Source organism: Amblyraja radiata, chromosome 33 (assembly GCF_010909765.2).
Source record: "Amblyraja radiata isolate CabotCenter1 chromosome 33, sAmbRad1.1.pri, whole genome shotgun sequence".
Classification (NCBI taxonomy): domain Eukaryota; kingdom Metazoa; phylum Chordata; class Chondrichthyes; order Rajiformes; family Rajidae; genus Amblyraja; species Amblyraja radiata.
In genome coordinates this window covers 1,960,261-1,977,076 of record NC_045988.1, presented here as the reverse complement: position 1 = coordinate 1,977,076, position 16,816 = coordinate 1,960,261, and the positions used below count along the sequence as shown (strand labels likewise).

Sequence of the window (16,816 nt, the reverse complement as noted above, 5' to 3'; positions counted from 1 at the left end):
CACACCATTCCACACAATGCTACAGGAATCATCATCACTCCACTGAGCATAGTTCTACAGGAGTCAACTTCACACCACCCCCAACTATGTCCAGGATAGGGTTGCCAACTGTCCCGTATTAGCCGGGACATCCTGTATATTGGGCTAAATTGGTTTGTCCCGTATGGGACCGCCCTTGTCCCGTATTTGACCGCTACTACTCGGGTCGAGGGGACTGTAGGGTCGGATCGCCGCGTCCGGCCCAGCCTCACCCGTCCCGACGTAGTGCAGCCCATGGAGTGCAGCAGCAGCACCTCGCCCGTGGCCCCGTCGTTCGACCTTCAGACCTTCGCTGACCCCCGACACCACTACTGCCCCTCCATCTCATGGCTGATCATCGGACCATGAGTTGGATGGGGCGCCGGACTTTGCGCGCAATGTCGCCAGGGCCAAAACTCCTCAGCTGGCCCGCCGGCTGGGCTTTGTGTGCAGTCCAGCACCCGGGCCAACTCATCATTCACCCAGCCACGGCCCAGTCGGTCAACGAACTGCCGTAGGGAATTTAGACAATAGATAATAGACAATAGACAATAGGTGCAGGAATAGGCCAATCGGCCCATTCAATATGATCATGGCTGATCATCCCCAATCAGTATCCCGTTCCTGCCTTCTCCCCATATCCCCTGACTCCGCTATCTTTAAGAGCTCTATCTAGCTCTCTCTTAAAAGCATCCAGAGAATTGGCCTCCACTGACTTCTGAGGCAGAGAATTCCACAGACTCACAACTCTCTGTGTGAAAAAGTTTTTCCTCATCTCCGTTTTAAATGGCTTATCCTTTATTCTTAAACTGTGGCCCCTGGTTCTGGACTCCCCCAACATCAGGAACATGTTTCCTGCCTCTAGCATGTCCAAACCCTTAATAATCTTACATGTTTCAATAAGACTCCCTCTCATCCTTCTAAATTCCAGAGTGTACAAGCCCAGCCGCTCCATTCTCTCAACATATGACAGACCCGTCATCCCAGGAAGTAACCTGGTGAACCGACGCTGCACTTCCTCAATAGCAAGAATGTCCTTCCTCAATACTTTGACCTTTTGTCCATTATTTGGGAGTGAGTAAGTCGGCAAGCCTCGTTGCAGGACCCAGTACAGATGACAGTGTACACAGACTACAGGCACTCACCATGAAGAACTGGCAGAGGGTAATGTGAGGGAAGATGTTGTGGGCCTTGTTTTTGCCGCACAGCTGTCGCGACTGGTGCCAGAACTCAAAGAGCTTGTTGGCCAGGGGGCCCGTGGGTCGCAGGTACAGGACGTATTCTCGAGGAAGAGGGTCATCCAGGAAGGGGTCATCCACGTGTGAAAACAACCTGACATGGCAGAAAGGAAGGGTGGAGGTGAACATCCAGACTACAAATGATGGCACTTTGCGATCGTCACATTAGAAACATAGAAACATAGAAAATAGGTGCAGGAGTAGGCCATTCGGCCCTTCGAGCCTGCACCGCCATTCGATATGATCATGGCTGATCATCCAACTCAGTATCCCATCCCTGCCTTCTCTCCATACCCCCTGATCCCTTTAGCCACAAGGGCCACATCTAACTCCCTCTTAAATATAGCCAATGAACTGGCCTCAACTACCTTCTGTGGCAGAGAATTCCACAGATTCACCACTCTCTGTGTAAAAAATGATTTTCTCATCTCGGTCCTAAAAGACTTCCCTCTTATCCTTAAACTGTGACCCCTTGTTCTGGACTTCCCCAACATTGGGAATAATCTTCCTGCATCTAGCCTGTCCAACCCCGTAAGAATTTTGTAATTACCTCCAGCAGTGCCAGTGCTAATCACGCACTGGGCATCCTCATGCCGGCTCTAGGAAGGGTGAATGCCAACGGCCCCCTCCCCCTCCCCCCTCCATCCAACCCATGCTGACAACACCAACTGCTGCTGAAACAGAAGAAAACCAACAGCTCTGGGTCCAGGGATTCTGTTCATCAAAGATGGAATGTCTTGTCTTGTGGAGAACACGAGCTGATGCAGCCTGCACGGCCGAAGATCCCCGAGACAACGCACGCAGGACACAGGGAGAGCGTACAGACAACAGCCATATCTCCCTGCTTTACCACCACCACACTTTTGCTATCCTGCTATCTTCCAGTACCTAATCTGTGGCCAGGGTCCCACAGCAGTCTCCTCCCTCAATCCAATAACAACCTCTCAGTTATTACTGCATGTTACCCCAACTTCGCCAGAAGTTCACGGTCTTGTTCCCTGCTATACGCTAAATAGTGGGCGGTTTCAGCTCCTACAGGCTAGGGAAAGATAAACCTGGTACAATCCCTGGACTCAATCCCAATTCCATCTGGAGAAAGTGCAAAGTGGGTAGACACAAAATGCTGGAGTAACTCCGCGGGTCAGGCAGCATCTCTGGAGAGAAGGGATAGGTGACGTTCGCCCATTCCTTCTCTCCAGAGACGCTGCCTGACCCGCTGAGTTACTCCAGCATTTTGTGTCTACCTTCGATTTAAACCAGCATCTGCAGTCAGAACGGCCTACTCCTGCACCTATTGTCTAATGTTTCCCCCAAATCCTGATCCAAAATCCATCTCTAAAATCAACACAAAAGGAGAATGTTTCAGGGCGTAACCAAGTGGCAATTTTGAGATATAAATCCAAAAACAGATGTAACTCCAAATCACTGATGTATTGTACAGGCTCTTAGTAGGGACATAGAAACATAGATACATAGAAAATAGGTGCAGGAGTAGGCCATTCGGCCCTTCGAGCCTGCACCGCCATTCAATATAATCATGGCTGATCATCCAACTCAGTATCCTGTACCTGCCTTCTCTCAATACCCCCTGATCCCTTTAGCCACAAGGGCCATATCTAACTCCCTCTTAAATATAGCCAATGAACTGGCCTCAACTACCTTCTGTGGCAGAGAATTCCACAGATTCACCACTCTCTGTGTGAAAATGACTTTTCTCATCTCAGTCCTAAAAGATTTCCCCCTTATCCTTAAACTGTGACCCCTAGCTCTGGACTTCCCCAACATCGGGAACAATCTTCCTGCATCTAGCCTGTCCAACCCCTTAAGAATTTTGTAAGTTTCTATAAGATCCCCCCTCAATCTTCTAAACTCTAGCGAGAATTCGGGACCTGCCATCTACCCAGGTGACGAAACACTTCATTTATAAAGGTTGAAGGGGAGTGCTGGTTTTTTTAATCCACAAATTCAAGTGTTTGTTACTGCGTTAAACTTCACAACAAGCCACAAGTTTAAACGTTAGTGAGGGCCAGGTAAAACACCAGAAATTCAGCAAATCACACCTCTGAGTGCCCACCACTGCCACGTATGTCCAATGTTAGCGAGACAGGCAGGGAGAGGGAGAGGAGTCATCACATGGGCTAATGGTACTGGCCACATCCTGCTAGCTGAGTGAGACACAGCTATCAAGGACAGTGAAGGAATCTTCCTGCCCCAGAGTATTACATACACCAAGCTCAGCAGAACAGGAAGCACTCAGCGACCCAGGCAGAACTCACTAATGCCTCTGCACAGCTCCAATCAATAATGTCAGTCGGGGTCAGGACAGAAACTGCTCTCTTGCAATTAAACACCAGCATCAAGTTCTCCGTTTCCCCTCTCCCTCCTTCTCTCTGTCACTTTTTAATACATTTCTTTCTATCTCAGATATCTGTTTGAATTCTATACCTTGTGGTTTTCCACAGTTCTGCCTGACCAGACTAGACAGGAAGAGGTGGGGATTCGCGCTCTCATTCAGAGGTTCATTCTTTACCTTTCAAGAACCCGTCCCACTGTTCAAGATTCATAGATCTCAATATCATGGGTTTACAGACCACACCTCAACACCAAATATCTTCTTAGTATCCCCATCCTGGTCAAAACTGTTATCTACCTCAATGGTGACCCTTGGACTATCATTACTGGTTTTATCTTGCAGTAAACGTTATTCCTTTCATCGTGTATCTGTACACTGTGGACGGCTCGATTGTAATCATGTATTGTCTTTCCACTGACTGGTTAGCACGCAACAGATGTAAAGTAAAGTAAAGTAGCCTTTATTGTCATTCAGGCCTTTCGGTCTGAATGAAATTTCGTTGCCTTGCAGTCACACAAAAAATAAAAATGACAAAACCACACAATAAACACAAATTTAACATCCACCACAGTGAGTTCACCAGGCACCTCCTCACTGTGATGGAAGGCAAAAATCTTAAAGTCCTTGTCTCTTCCCTCCTTGTTCTCCCTCTGCTCCGAGGCAACCTGTGAGCTCCCGACACTGTCGTCCACCGGGCCCGTGGCCGATCCTCCGAGGTCAGGTCGCAGCTGCCGCTGGAACGCCACAGCTCCGATGTCGGGTCGCTGTACCTCGGTACACGTGACAGTAAACTCAACTGAACTGAAAATTGCAATAATGGTCTCTGGCGAAAATGACAAGCATTTACATTTGATCTTTCTGGGGTCAGAGGTGGTGTATTCAACCTATGTGTCATGTTAATACACATGTATCCTCAACAAGGAGGGTGCAGCCCGTCCCCCTGGTAACCCCAGCTCTCGATACTTGCTCAGTACTCAGTGGGGGTTGTGGATTTAATGGGGTGACTATAGCTTTATGACAGCCTGCAACAGTTTTAACAAAGTAGAACACAGTGTTCATCAGCGGCAACATCAACAGAAAACTTGACACAGGGAGGTGATAAGGCAGGAGACCAGAAACTTGGGAGGGGAATATTATTTATTTATAAGTCTGAAGAAGGGTTTCGGCCCGAAACGTTGCCTATTTCCTTCGCTCCATAGATGCTGCTGCACCCGCTGAGTTCCTCCAGCAATTTTGTGTACCTTAAATAAATGTACATGTGTGTTGTGTGTGTATATATACACATGTGCGTATGTATGAGTGTATATATATGTGTGTGTGTGAGTGTGTGTAGATATATGCATATACACATGTATAGAGATGTGTGTGTGTGTGCGCGCATGTGTATATGTGTATATATTCCACGGCAATGCATATAAATGCATATTCCTGAATATTAGGACCTATTCAGGCAGCTTTCACATCTGCGTGAGAAAGGGTTTGATTGGACCTCACCACAGTTGGATGCATCACCCCACAGAATGGTTGGGCCTCTGGTTATTGGATGGCCTCACAGTGCATGGACAGTGGCCTCTGGTGCAGATTGGACAGGGGACATGCTGACAGTCAGGATTGGATTCAACTCCGACTGGCGAGGGCAAGGGAAACTCGGCAGCATCTCCGTACTCAATCCCAATTCTATCTGGAAAAAGTGGAAGCGGGGGTTGGGATTGGGATTGGGATGGCCAATGAACTTGTCAAATCCCCATCCACAGATTCCATTGGGCCTCTTGTGTAATTTAAGATGGAAGTCCAGGTCCACGTCCAACCTCAGGTCCACGTAAATGAGGAGATGGGCGTTTCAATGAGTGGGAGCTACCGGTTAGATACAGTGGCTGCTCCAGGTAGCAAGAACACAGTTTCCAATCAGCAGTAAATAACAACAACATCAATGGACAAACAAATGAATCACATACCACACGAGACAAGATGGAATAAGGCTCTCTCTGTTCTAAACTCTCAATATTCCCATTATCCACACAGCAGTGTTCTCATGTTAGTTTGGAGTGAAGGGGCCATTCAGTGCCATCTAAAGGGGTATCAATGAGATGGACACACCCCTCACAGGAAACTGACCAAATAATTCCCATTATAAGGCGCACCATTTTAAGGTAGACAAAAATGCTGGAGAAACTCAGCGGGTGAGGCAGCATCTATGGAGCGAAGGAAATAGGCAACGTTTCGGGTCGAAACCCTGATCATTTTAAACTGCTTTATCTATTGAGCTAACACTTACAATTGCCAGCAATGCTATATTCTTTGTTGCAAGAAAACCCAATTTTCCCGATATTCAGCAGAGCTCTTTGATCTCTCTTTGATGTGGAGGAGAAGTTAAGTGGGCAGTTCTGCGCTGGAGCCAAGATCAAATAGCTGCCAGCTGCGGCATCATTCAACGAATGGATTAAAGAAGTGAAACCACCATACAGAGTGATAAGATTCGTAATCATTGGGCGTGGAGTGCATTGCCGGGGGGGTGATGGAGGCAGATATGATTGTGGCGTTTGAGAGGCTTTTAGACAGGCATGGAAGTGCAGGGAATGGAGGGATGTGGATCAATTACAGGCAAATGGGATTGGTTTGGCTTGGCATCATGTACAGCATGAGCATTGTGGGCCGAAGGGTCTGTTGCTGTACTGTACTGTTCCATGGTCCTGTACGCTACAGAATAGATCCCTTCTATCCACAGTCTTCCTCATGGAGGGAGTTTCACGTTTGCTCAACAAACTTTAGGGAGAAAAGTACTTCTTGATTTCATGGATTTGAGTCAGAATGTGGAAACAGGCCCTTCGGCCCATCTAGTCTACGCTGACCAACATGCCCCATCTACACTGGTCCCACTTGCCTGCGATTGGCCCATTTCCCACAAAAACCTATCCAATCCATGTACCTGTCTAAATGTTTCTTAATGATCTGGCTTTAAATTAAATTTGACGTCCCATTTTACCTGCTACCTCTCACCTTTTGATCAGAGAATCCCTCAAACCGTGCTGTACTTGGGGTAAATCATTTCTAATGCCGCTTTTCTAGGGGTGGTGAACAAACACAGTGTGTCACTGATCCTCCTGTGGCAAAGACATTGGGAGTTTATGGGCCCACACTCGGGAACACCAATGAACTGCACGGAGATTCACGTCAATGCAACCCGTTCACAGTAATCCAGGCTGCCGACAGCCATCAAGTGGCAATAAAGGTCCTGTCCCACTGTACGAGTTCATTCAAGAGCTCTCCCAAGTTTAAAAAAAAAATCAAACTCGTGGTAAGCACGTAGAATGTACGTAGCGGGTACGTCGGAGCTCGGGACGTCTCTTAACGGCTCGTACCGCTAACGGCAGGTACTCGGGAAACGCGGTAAGTTCGTGAAGACTCGTGAAGATTTTTCAACATGGTGAAAAATGTCCACGAGAGCCCCGAGTACCTACGAACGGCTATTACCGTAATTCTCCGAGTTCGAATCAGGGGAAACTCGGGAGAACTCTTGAATTAGCTCGTACAGTGGGACAGCCCCTATAATGTACACAGAGGTGACTCACGGACACTATGCCAGCGCTAACTGCAAGAGAAAATAGTTAAGTTGCAGATTTTGTAGATATTAAGCTGATACCAACCAATCACATGCGGCCTGGACACTCTTCCCTCCAGTAGATGCTAGCGCCTTTAGTCTGGAAGAAAAAGATGAAAGAGAATTGTTAACACACTGGGTTTCAGACGGGGCCATTCCATTCTCAGTTACTGGCACCTTGCGGTCCTTGTGGAGTCCACCTAGGAAGATGCAAATCTCTGACAATAATCTTCCACCGCTCTGATTAGAGGACAGAGTTAAACAGCACTGTGACCTGCAGGAATCAAACGGACACACACACACAAACACACACACAAAGAAAAACGTGCTGGTTCTTCAGTCCTGTTATGCATACAATAAAAAAATACACAAAATGCTGGAGTAACTCAGTGGAACAGGCAGCATCTCTGGAGAGAAGGAATGAATCACATTCCAGGTCGAGACCCCACAACCCAAAACCAGCATCTGCAGTTCCTTCCTACACATTTCGTATGCACGCAGTAAATATGGGGACTGTCAATCTAATTGATTCAAGAAAATCACTTCCATCCATGTCACCTCCTCCCAGCCTCCGACTGTGATCAAGCAATATTCCAGCAGCCGCACTACAAGCTGTCGGTCGTGCTGGTGACTTTAAGTGTCGACCATATAAGATTTCAGGTCTGACAGAATGCGCAGCAGAAATGCTGAAGATGGTTCAAGTAACTCCACGCAAAAGGAACTCGTGTGTGACTGATCAAAGTTTCATAACAAGGGGCTGGCTGCTCAGTTAAGACAAAGCAGATGAGGAATTTCTTCTACCGGAAGGTCACAACTTTGGAATTTGGAGCCCTGGAGTCATTGAATACGTTCGAGGCTGAGACTTGCCAGATATGATCTTGATGTTTATGAGTCATTTAGGCCCGCAATGAATATGGATCATGTGCAGACACAAATTATTAGTTACTTTTTGCTTTCCCCTCACCCGACAATCAAACTGAAGGAGGGTCCTGACCCGAAATGCCACCCATCCATGTTCTCCAGAGACGCTGCCTGACCCACACAGTAACTCCTGCGCACTTGGTCTTTTTTTGGAGGGTTAGTTTAATTTGGTATTATAGCCGAATGTCCTGTTCCGATGCTGTACTCTTCGATGCTTCATGTTATACTTAAACTACAAGTGTGCAAATGGGATTGAAGAGAGAATGGGAAAATTAGGTTGAGACCAAGGTTGGATCAGCCATTAATCTATTAAATGGCAGATAATGTTCAAAGGGCTGAATGGACTGGTTTTTCTATCTTTTTTTTTGCTTACGTGACTGGCTTAAGAAATTTTCCTTAAATTACACGTTGGATAATAAGGTGCAATTGGCTCTTTGCCATTCCCATTTAGTTTCACTCCTCTCCAAGATTTGTGACAGTGACTGAAGATTAAAGTGTGAGTTTCTCCACCTTGGCCACATTCACCCCAGCTTTATTTAGTGTCGAGTGAACTCTGGGCGGAACCTGGAATTTCGAAATATATTTTCTAGGTTTAAAATAATACTCTTCACTTGGATGGGAAACGGTGGTTTTTCAGGCAGGAAGCTGTGGTGTTACAGAGAGGTATTTACAAAAAAAAGTTTGATTAGGATTTTCAGGGTGGCGCAGCGGTAGAGTTCCTGCCTCACAGCCCCAGAGACCCGGGTTCGATCCTGGCTATGGGTGCTGTCTGTGCAGAGTTTGTGGGGTTTCCCCGGGTGCTCTGGTTTCCTCCCACACTCCGAAGACGTACAAGTTTGTAGGTGAATTGGCTTAGTTCGGTAAGTTGTAAAATTGGATAGTGTTGGTGTACAGGGTTTATGTAGGTATGTAGGATAGTGTTACTGTACGGGATTACATCTTTTAATTTTTTAGACTTTAGCAAAACTGTGTGGAAACAGGCCCTTCAGCCCAGCTGTCGCTGGTCGGCATGGACTCGGTGGGCCGAAGGGCCTGTTTCCACACTGTTTCTCTAAAGTCTAAAAAATTAAAAGATGGAATGGCAATGGTAGCAGTGAAGGTAGACAGAAATGCTGGAGAAACTCAGCGGGTGCAGCAGCATCTATGGAGCGAAGGAAATAGGCGACGTTTCGGGCCGAAACCCTTCTTCAGACTGACGGGGGTGGGGGGGAGAAGGAGGGAAAAAGGGAGGAGGAGGAGCCCGAGGATGGGAGGATGGGAGGAGACAGCTCGAGGGTTAAGGAAGGGGAGGAGACAGCAAGGGCTAGCAAAATTGGGAGAATTCAATGTTCATGCCATCCGGACGCAGCCTACCCAGGCGGAATATGAGGTGCTGTTCCTCCAATTTCCGGTGTTGCTCACTCTGGCAATGGAGGAGACCCAGGACAGAGAGGTCGGATTGGGAATGGGAGGGGGAGTTGAAGTGCTGAGCCACCGGGAGTTCAGGTAGGTTATTGCGGACCGAGCGGAGGTGTTCGGCGAAACGATCGCCCAACCTCCGCTTAGTCTCCCCGATGTAAATCAGCTGACATCTAGAGCAGCAGATAGCAGTAGCAGTGATCCTGAAGGATGATCACATCCTCCAAATAGCCCCCTAGTGGCGATCCCTGGAAGTGACGACGCGATGCACTCTGTGACGAGTCGGGCGACAATTCTGTCAACATGTTGGACGTTGACAGAAGCCAACAGCGAGCTACACCGTCTGACACACGAGCGAACATTCTCCAAACACACGTGGGGGGAGGTTACACAGACCTTCAATCCTCCTCTGCTATTCAATCAATTCAAATGGGAGTCCCCTCACTAACGTTTCCACACAGAGAGTGGTGAATCTGTGGAATTCTCTGCCACAGAAGGTAGTTGAGGCCACACAGTTCATTGGCTATATTTAAGAGGGAGTTAGATGTGGCCCTTGTGGCTAAAGGGATCATGGGGTATGGAGAGAAGGCAGGTACAGGATACTGAGTTGGATGATCAGCCATGATCATATTGAATGGCGGTGCAGGCTCGAAGGGCCGAATGGCCTCTACTCCTGCACCTATTTTCTAAGTTTCTATGTTTAAAGGATGATGTCAGTAAATTATAACATTTAAACACTCGTGTCTTGTCTCTCTTTCCCGTCTTGTTATAATATAAAATAACAATTAGCCAACAATAACTGGTTCATGCAACATTATTGAACAACAGTTCCAAATATTTCTCTGAAGAGAGAAAGACAGAAACAAGCGCGTAGGAAGGAACTGCAGATGCCGGTTTACACCGAAGGTAGACACAAAATGCTGGAGTATCTCAGCGGGACAGCCAGCGTCTCTGGAGAGAAGGAATGGGTGACGCTTCGGGTCCAGCCTGTCCTGCTGAGTTTCTCCGGCATTTTGGATCTAAAGACAGAAACAAGCCCGATACAAACAACAGAAATAGGCCGAGGAAGGTGTGGACACAATGGGCAAAAGCCACATCAGAGAAGACCTGCCAATTTCCCAAATATAGGCTGGAAATTGAGGTGTATAATCCATGTGCAGGATTACGTATAATAATAGCATTAATAATAAGTGATATTATTCAAAGAATGTTCAGTATTTTTGAGCTTTTTTTTGATTGTAAGAAAGAAAATGCTGAGTTTACAGTCTCTGTAATCCACCGATATTAAATGGACAGCTTTGCAGATGATGTGAAGACAGGGTCACGAGTACTAGCCTTCAATCTCCTTCACATTGTCTGAATATTTCTCCAAGCTACTTATGATGATATTAGCGTGGCCTGCCCTCATTTATTATTACCCAGCCCATTAACTCCACATCAGCCAGGGTGATGCATCGATCCAGTTCACCAGGATGTTAAAAGGACTTTGCAGGAGGCAGAGGCTTTTTGCAATACAGGGTATAGGAGGCACCAGAAGTGCTTTTAAACATTGTAGGAAGGAACTGCAAATGCTCGTTAAAACCGAAGGTAGACATAAAATGTTGGAGTAACTCAGCGGGACAGGCAGCATCTCTGGAGACAAGGAATGAGTGACATTTCAGGTCAAGATCCTTCTTCAGTCATATGCATACACATATACACAAATACATAATTACACATACATATATACACATACATATATACACATACACATATACACATACACACACACATATACACATACATATACACACACACACATTATTACACATATTTACACACACACATACATACACACACACATACATATACATAATTACACACAGGTAGACAAAAATGCTGGAGAAACTCAGCGGATGCGGCAGCATCTATGGAGCGAAGGAAATAGGCAACGTTTTGGGCCGAAACCCTTCTTCAGACCCAAAGCGTTGCCTATTTCCTTTTCTCCATAGATGCTGCCGCACCCGCTGAGTTTCTCCAGCAATTTTGTCTACCTTCGATTCTCCAGCATCTGCAGTTCCCTCTTGAACATAATTACATACATATATACACATACATACACACATATATACACACACATGCATACACACACACATACATACATAAACACATTTACATCTATCTCCCTGCCTTGTCTCCTAAACTGATTCCCAATTGCTAACCACCCTCAGCTTTCAGGATAAAGTCAGTGAGTATATGAGCGTTGACCATACAGTGCAGATGATGTGAGGACGTGCATTCCTCGGGGTTGGGTACATGTGTAACAATCCAGTTGGCTTAATGATGACTATTTTTTAAATTCCATGTTGTTTATAATTGTTTGAATGTAACTTCCTGCAGTGTTGGGTGGAATAATGCTGACGACAGTGATATATTGCTCTGCGTCTACCCCAAATCAGGCTCTCCGTCAGCTCCAAACTGCTTTTAACACTGTGCAACGTAACCTGTGTGATTTAAAACTTGTTTTAAATGCTGACAAGACAAAGCTCATGCTGTTCACTAAAGCTAAATCAAAGCCCTCAGACCTCCCTCCTATCACCACTTTGCAGGGCTCTGTGGTTGAATCTGTGTCTCAATATAAATATCTGGGAATTATAATTGACGATTCTCTCTCTTTTAAACCTCATATCCAGCAACTTGTGAAAAAACTAAAGATAAAATTAGGTTTTTACTTTAGAAACAAATCTTGTTTTTCTTTTGAAGCCAAAAAAAGACGTTGCTGCAACGTTTATGTCTGTGTTGGACTATGGTGATGTTTTATATATGAATGCATCTTCAAAATGCCTAGTCTTTGGACACGGTCTATCACGGAGCACTGAGCTTTGTTACTAATTTTAAAACCCTCACACACCACTGCTCTTTGTATGCTCAAGTTGGATGGTTTGCCCTGTCCACCCGCAGACTCCATCATTGGCATATCCTTATTTATAAGACTATCCTCGGTGTTCTTCCTTCATACCTGCAGAAGTATGTAATTCGAAAAAGCACAGGAACTTATCAGCTCCGCTCTGAGGACTTGTTCTTACTAACTGTACCTAAAGTCCGTACTGAACTGGGGAAAAGGGCATTTAGTTATGCTGCTCCCTTCGCATGGAACCAGCTGCAGAATGAACTGAAACTTAAGGAGCTGGTTTCTATAAACAGATTTAAATCCCTTCTTAATGATGTTGAAGCGGGCTCTTCTGTCTGTACATGCTTTGTTTGATGATGTTATGACTGTGACTCTATTTATATGTTCTCTGTTGTTTTTAAATTATTGTCTGTAACTGTGGAACTGTGCTGCTGCCTGTCTTGGCCAGGACTCTCTTGTAAAAGAGATTTTTAATCTCAATGAGGCTTCTCCTGGTTAAATAAAGGTTAAATAAAAAATAAATAAATAAAAATAAAGTGAATTTGTGTGTCTGGGTTACTTGTCCGGGTCTCCAGCAGAGTTTATTTCAGGAGCTTGCTCACAGGCAGGATGTCAGCCAGAGTGAAGGACAGTGTCTGGTACAACAGGTAATGTCACTACCTCTCAGCTCCAGCAGCTGGGGGCTGATGCTTTGTGTCATAGGGCCATATGTAATAGGAGCAGAATTAGGCTAGGCATCTACTACTGATCTATCTCTCCCTCCTTCTCCCCATAGCCCCTGACAACCGCAGTAATCAAGAATCTGGACCCGAAACATCGCCTATTTCCTTCGCTCCATAGATGCTGCCTCACCCGCTGAGTTTCTCCAGCATTTTTGTCTACCTTCGATTTGCAGTTCCTTCTTAAACAAGAATCTATCTCCTGTATCTCTGCTTTAAAAATATCCATTGACGGCCTCCAGAGCCTTCTGTGACAAAGAATTCCACAGATTCACCACCCTCTGACTAAATAAATTCCTTCTCATCGCTTTCCTAAAGGAACGTCCTTTAATTCTGAGGCTGTGACCTCGAGTCCTAGACTCTCCCACTAGTGGAAACATCGTCACCACATCCACTCTATCCAAGCCTTTCACTGTGGAATCGGGCTGTGTGCAATTTGCATGTTCTACATGACCATACCAGTTTCTCCTTTCACATTGGTTGCCGATTGGTAGTTTAATTGCCTGCTGTAAAAATACCCTGAGCGTGAGTAGTTGGTGGGATAATCAGGGTGCAAGGAAGGAAATGTGAAGGAAATGAAAGAGAATTGGAATAAGGTTTAATTGTACTATCGTCATGTATACACGTTATACATGTTATCTAATCTATAAAACTAATTCAAGCCAAACTCGAGTGCAAAGAGGTAGAGTGAAGGGAAATATACAGAGTGCAGAATATATGTGTTTAAGAAGGAACTGCAGATGCTGGAAAATCGAAGGTACACAAAAATGCTGGAGAAACTCAGCGGGTGCAGCAGCATCTATGGAGCGAAGGAACGAACGAGTACAGAATATAGATTGCTCTAAGAGCTGGCATAGATTCGACGGCCCGAATGTCCGCCTTTTATACCGTGAGTAAACGTGAAAACGGCAGAAAAAACATATTCGAGTATGAAAGCTAGGCAGTAACCAGATGCCGATAGTAAAATATATATTTATCAAGTAGGGACAGCTTGGAAAAACAGATTCAAGTGGAATTTCTTTCATCAATAGCTTCGATGATGAACATTACCACAAGTAATGATTGCAGCAAACAGTGGCAACGCAGTTATGAACAAATTAAATAAGAAAGGAGAAGGGTACTTAGATAGGGCGCGGCAGTGGTAGGAAAATAGCAAAGAGTGAGTCATTCGCTATTGAGAATAACGACCAAGAGATAGGGGTTAGTGGTCAGAAATAGACTATACAACCGCCCCTTACTAGAACTGAACGAACTGCTCTGGGACATTACTGTTGCTCTGCCATAATCTACAAACACATCTCGGGTTCAGAGGCTTCAAGTCAAAAGGGCTTCACTTGCCGACCATTTTGTACAAGCAAGAACAGATGAACCTTTCATGGCAGTAAAAGCAGCCTTCAGTTTTCTTCAATATCACAAATCTGACTTGACTCATTGCCAAGACAATTAGCCTCGGCTACAACAGAATAAAGCTTTTGTTATTTTTATAGGTTAAAGATTTGCAACATTTCCTAAACTTTAGTGCGATTTGTATCCATGAAGCAATCTTGTCTGATCTGTGTCCAGGCAGAGCCCTCAGCTCCTTATCCATCCCAATTCCTTCACCCCATAGATGTTGCCTCACCCGCTGAGTTTCTCCAGCATTGCTCCTCATGCATGTGCCTTTGTTTTGATAGACCTGGTCCAATGGCAGAATCCTGCCCTTTCTCCAAACCTTGTACCCATTTTCCTTTCTTTAGGTTAAAAGTCAAGTCAACTTTGAAAGTTATCACTGAATCCATTCCTGGCAGTGCAGTCCCAATCATAACATCCTGTTGCACAAAATGTCTCTCTCTCCCACATATATTCTGCCAATCGCATTGTGCAGGAAGGAACTGCAGATGCTTGATTGCACTCAAGATAGACACCGCATGCTGGACAAAATCGGCGGGACAGGCAGCATCTGTGGATATAAGGATTGGGTGATGTTTCAGGTCGAGACCCTTCTGAAGGTTTGGTGGGATATGGACCAAACGCAGGCAGGTGGGACTAGTGTAGATGGGACACGTTGGTCAGTGTGGGCAGGTTGGATCAATGGGGGTGGTTTCCACACTGTATCACTCCATGACTCCATTAAGGAAGCTAGCATCAACAATAAAATTGCTGTTAAAATCTATCTGATGCTTTAATGTGTTTTAGTGAAGGCCCTTGCCTGGCCCTGTACAAGGTGGCTGAACTAACTAACTACCTTACAAATTGGCCAGACATCATTCCATAGTATCAGGCCAATACAAAAATCCATGAATATAGAACACAGCAGACCAGCTGACAATGAACGTGGCACCAGATGGCACAGAAAATACTCGGGCCAATTTATCAGCAAATCCTGGGTCAAAATCATAAAGCAGTCTCACGTCTCTGTGGGAGGAGACTAGATCTAAGGAGGCTGCAACTTACTATGTCCTGGTGAATTTGGGAAAGAATGTGAGTAAATGTACCACACAGGAGGCTGCTGCTTAGCCCATTGGGTCCATGCTGGCTGGACACTCACCTGGCTTCATCCATTTTCCAGCAACAGGCTCGTGGCCTTGCAGGTCCCAGCTCCCTGACCTCTACATCATCTGTTCACATGTGGCGCCTTCACGCCCACGTTGGTTTTGCACACAGCCTGTCACCGCTGGCGGCCAGCCAGCAGCTTCAGAGAAGGGCCGGCCACAAGAGCTCAATAACAACTTCAAGGTCAGATGCACTAATTGGCCTTATCTAGACACACTGGTGAGAATGTATGTAAAAGGGGCTACTGGAATAAACGTGACATGTGGTGTCTGGCTCAGCTAAGTGCCGGTTGTTCTTTGCTTCCTGTCGTGGAATTCAGTAGATCCTACACACATGTTCTAACAGCCTCTGACTTGACACCGTTTTCTCTCATCTCCCCTCTCATCCTTGTATTCATCATTTTAATCCCTGTGCGCTAGGCTTTGACCCCTCTCTGCTAATGGAAATAAGTCCTCTACGTCAGTCACCCCATCAGAATTGTATACCATTCCGTTAAATCTCAGCCTCTCTCAATCAAAGGGCAGCACGGTGGTGCAGCGGTAGAGTTGCTGCCTTACAGCGCCAGAGGCCCGGGTTCGATCCTGACTACAGGCGCTGCCTGAATGGAATTTGTACGTTCTCCCTATGACCCTGTGGGTTTTCTCCGGGTGCTCCAGTTTTCTCCCACATTCCAAAGACGTACAGGTTTGTAAGTTAATTGGCTTCTGAAAATTCTAAATTGTCCCGTATGTTGGATAATGCAAGTGTACGGGTGATCGCTGGTCTGCACAGACTCGGTGGGCCAAATGGCCCATTTCCACACTGTATCTCTAAACTAAACAACCCTAGCTTATCCAGGTCTTCTGTCTCCAGTGCCAGTAACACAAGTCAAGTCAAGTCACTTTTATTTCTATAGCACATTTAAAAAACAACTTTCGTTGACCAAAGTGCTTTACATTGGTGGAGGTACTAAAGTTACACTACATTGGTTCTAGATTAAGTACATACTTAAATACATACACACAGGTTAATTCCTGGGATGGCGGGACTGTCATATGCTGAGATAATGGAGCAGCTGGGCTTGTACACTCTGGAGTGTAGAAGGATGAGAGGATATCTCATTGAAACATATAAGATTGTTAAGGGTTTGGACACGCTAGAGGCAGGAAA

The 16,816-nt window shown here is 45.7% G+C and overlaps 1 protein-coding gene across 1 annotated transcript in view; it reads right to left on the bottom strand.

Moving 5' to 3' along the window:
• Positions 1–16,816, bottom strand: part of ubash3b (ubiquitin associated and SH3 domain containing B) — a 101,305-nt gene that overhangs the window by 23,504 nt on the left and 60,985 nt on the right. Inside the window, exons 2-3 of the mRNA XM_033049822.1 lie at positions 7,254–7,307; positions 1,164–1,350 (exon numbers count right to left, since the gene is read on the bottom strand). Coding sequence (XP_032905713.1) covers positions 1,164–1,350; positions 7,254–7,307 — 241 coding nt within the window. The remainder of the gene's footprint in view (positions 1–1,163; positions 1,351–7,253; positions 7,308–16,816) is intronic.